Source organism: Colobus angolensis, unplaced genomic scaffold (genome assembly GCF_000951035.1).
Source record: "Colobus angolensis palliatus isolate OR3802 unplaced genomic scaffold, Cang.pa_1.0 Scaffold32, whole genome shotgun sequence".
NCBI lineage: Eukaryota > Metazoa > Chordata > Mammalia > Primates > Cercopithecidae > Colobus > Colobus angolensis.
The window spans coordinates 635,375-635,858 of NW_012116488.1; the positions used below are offsets into that span (position 1 = coordinate 635,375).

Here is a 484-nt window from a genome sequence, read left to right on the forward strand (position 1 = left end):
CACCTGCCCAAGGTGCAGATGCCCAGTTTCAAGATGCCCAAAGTGGACGTCAAGGGCCCCAAGCTGGACCTGAAAGGCCCCAAGGCGGAGGTGACGGCCCCCGACGTGGAGGTGTCTCTGCGCAGCGTGGAGGTGGACGTCCAGGCCCCAGGAGCCAAGCTGGATGATGCACGGCTGGAGGGTGACCTGTCCCTGGCCGACAAGGACGTGACCGCCAAAGACAGCAAGTTGAAAATGCCCAAGTTCAAGATGCCATCCTTCGGGGTGTCGGCCCCAGGCAAGTCCATCGAGGCCTCGATGGACGTGTGTATACCAAAGGTGGAGTCCGAACTGAGCCTCCCCTCCATGCAGGGGGACCTCAAGACCACTGACCTCAGCATTCAGCCCCTTTCCGCTGACCTGCAGGTCGAGGTTGTCCAGGAGGACGTGACGCTCCCGGAAGGCCACGTGCCCGAGGGAGCCGGCCTCAAAGGGCACCTGCCCA

General features: G+C 63.0%; 1 protein-coding gene across 1 annotated transcript in view; it reads left to right on the plus strand.

Annotated features, from left to right (window-relative positions):
• Nucleotides 1-484, plus strand: part of AHNAK2 (AHNAK nucleoprotein 2) — a 31,250-nt gene that overhangs the window by 20,937 nt on the left and 9,829 nt on the right. The window contains exon 12 of the mRNA XM_011951572.1: nucleotides 21-479. Coding sequence (XP_011806962.1) covers nucleotides 21-479 — 459 coding nt within the window. The remainder of the gene's footprint in view (nucleotides 1-20; nucleotides 480-484) is intronic.